Here is a 2500-nt window from a genome sequence, read left to right as displayed (position 1 = left end):
GGACAGTGTGACAGGTGTCAGGGGCTGGAGAGGCTGGAGGGGCTGTCAGGGTGGACAGTGTGACAGGTGTCAGGGGCTGGACAGTCTGTCAGGGTGGACAGTGTGACAGGTGTCAGGGGCTGGACAGTCTGTCAGGGTGGACAGTGTGACAGGTGTCAGGGGCTGGAGAGGCTGTCAGGGTGGACAGTGTGACAGGTGTCAGGGGCTGGACAGTCTGTCAGGGTGGACAGTGTGACAGGTGTTTGGGGCTGGAGGGGCTGTCAGGGTGGACAGTGTGACAGGTGTCAGGGGCTGGACAGTCTGTCAGGGTGGACAGTGTGACAGGTGTCAGGGGCTGGAGGGGCTGTCAGGGTGGACAGTGTGACAGGTGTTTGGGGCTGGAGAGGCTGTCAGGGTGGACAGTGTGACAGGTGTCAGGGGCTGGAGAGGCTGTCAGGGTGGACAGTGTGACAGGTGTCAGGGGCTGGAGAGGCTGTCAGGGTGGACAGTGTGACAGGTGTCAGGGGCTGGAGGGGCTGTCAGGGTGGACAGTGTGACAGGTGTCAGGGGCTGGAGAGGCTGTCAGGGTGGACAGTGTGACAGGTGTTTGGGGCTGGAGAGGCTGTCAGGGTGGACAGTGTGACAGGTGTTTGGGGCTGGAGAGGCTGTCAGGGTGGACAGTGTGACAGGTGTTTGGGGCTGGAGGGGCTGTCAGGGTGGACAGTGTGACAGGTGTCAGGGGCTGGAGGGGCTGTCAGGGTGGACAGTGTGACAGGTGTCAGGGGCTGGAGGGGCTGTCAGGGTGGACAGTGTGACAGGTGTCAGGGGCTGGAGAGGCTGTCAGGGTGGACAGTGTGACAGGTGTTTGGGGCTGGAGGGGCTGTCAGGGTGGACAGTGTGACAGGTGTCAGGGGCTGGAGAGGCTGTCAGGGTGGACAGTGTGACAGGTGTCAGGGGCTCTTTCCCTGACGACGGTACGGCGCGCGTGTACAACTGGTGAAGATACAACTGTTTTACCGAGAAACCAAGCGTTTTGGGCAGTTAGTGAGTTGGTAGGTCATTCAGATTGTTAGTTGGTGTGTGTGTGTGTGTGTGTGTGTGTGTGTGTGTGTGTGTGTGTGTGTGTGTGTGTGTGTGTGCGTGCGAACACGCACACACACACACACACGCACGCACGCACACATACACATACACCCAAATGGTGAGGTGATTATAACGATAAGAAAGATGGCATTACCTAAAAATCGAAAAGACAAGAATGCACCCTGCCCTCTCGTTCTCTGTCTCACTCTCACACTCTTTCTGTCTGTCCTTCGCTTACTGACCCCCTCCCCCTCCCGTCCCCCTCTGTGTGGTTTCCTGGCCCAGGACAGGCCCTACGTCTTCAACAGCACCAAGACCTCGGACGGGATACCCCTGGTTGGCCGACACCGCTACTACGGCTACTGTGCTGACCTGGCCGAGATGGTTTCCCGCAGTGTGGGCTACGAGTACCACTTCAGACTGGTGAAGGACCGCCAGTATGGGTCAGCTCAGGGCGACGGGACCTGGAACGGAATCATTGGAGAACTCATCAAACACGTGAGTTGTCAACGTTGGTTGCCGTGCTGTTCATGCTGGCTCTGTTGGTCTGAGTCCTGTATAGTGGTGAGCCGTTCTGTGCGGCGACCCATTGATTCTTCACAAAGTTGAAGAGGATACAGAAAAGATAACATATCCAATATGCACATCCCCGCAAACAGATCTGCCAATGCTGAAAAAGTCAACACATATCGCAGGCATAGTTCACCTGTTGAACAGGGCAACAAAGGCTACGAAGTTGTTTTCTTATCATGATGATGGACAATCATAAGTAGTGGTATTACTGCTGCAAAGGACACCCAGTTCAGTATGATAATGCATGAGAGGATTGTGCTCTCTCTGCTTCTGCATGTCTATCACTCTGTCTGTCTGTCTGTCTGTCAGTCTCTCTCTCTCTCTCTCTCTGTCTCTGTCTCTCTCTGTCTCTCTGCCTGTGTTTCTGTGTACCTGTCTGTCAGTCTCTCCTTTTCTCTGTCTGCTTCTGTCTGTGTGTCTGTCTGTCAGTCTCTGTGTGTGTCTCTCTGTCTGTCTGTCAGTCTCTGTGTGTGTCTCTCTGTCTGTCTGTCAGTCTCTGTGTGTGTCTCTCTGCCTGTGTGTCTGTCTGTCAGTCTCTGTGTGTGTCTCTCTGCCTGTGTGTCTGTCTCTTTCCGTCTGTCTGTGTGTGTTGTAGGTCTGTCTGTCTCTGCCTCTGTCTCTCTCTGTCTCTCTGTATCTGTCTCTCTCTTAAAATAGAGACAGAATGACGATAGTGACGAATGGAGAAGATCGATCAACTTAAAAAAGAAAAAAAAGAAAAAAAAAAAAAAAAACAAAAAGCCCCCACCCCCCACCTCCCCAAAAAAAAACTCGAAAAAAAAGACACACACACACACACACACACACACACACACACACACACACACACACACACACACACACACACAAGAACAACTGAACCCCA

General features: G+C 53.8%; 1 protein-coding gene across 1 annotated transcript in view; it reads left to right on the top strand.

Moving 5' to 3' along the window:
* The window catches only part of LOC143298663 (glutamate receptor-like), a 74794-nt gene that overhangs the window by 46979 nt on the left and 25315 nt on the right, over positions 1 to 2500 (top strand). The window contains exon 10 of the mRNA XM_076611546.1: positions 1348 to 1560. Within this exon, the coding sequence (XP_076467661.1) occupies positions 1348 to 1560 (213 nt within the window). The remainder of the gene's footprint in view (positions 1 to 1347; positions 1561 to 2500) is intronic.

The sequence above is a fragment of the Babylonia areolata genome, chromosome 24, assembly GCF_041734735.1.
Source record: "Babylonia areolata isolate BAREFJ2019XMU chromosome 24, ASM4173473v1, whole genome shotgun sequence".
Classification (NCBI taxonomy): domain Eukaryota; kingdom Metazoa; phylum Mollusca; class Gastropoda; order Neogastropoda; family Buccinidae; genus Babylonia; species Babylonia areolata.
The sequence above is the reverse complement of the archived record's forward strand: the minus strand, read 5'-3'. Positions and strand labels throughout refer to the sequence as shown.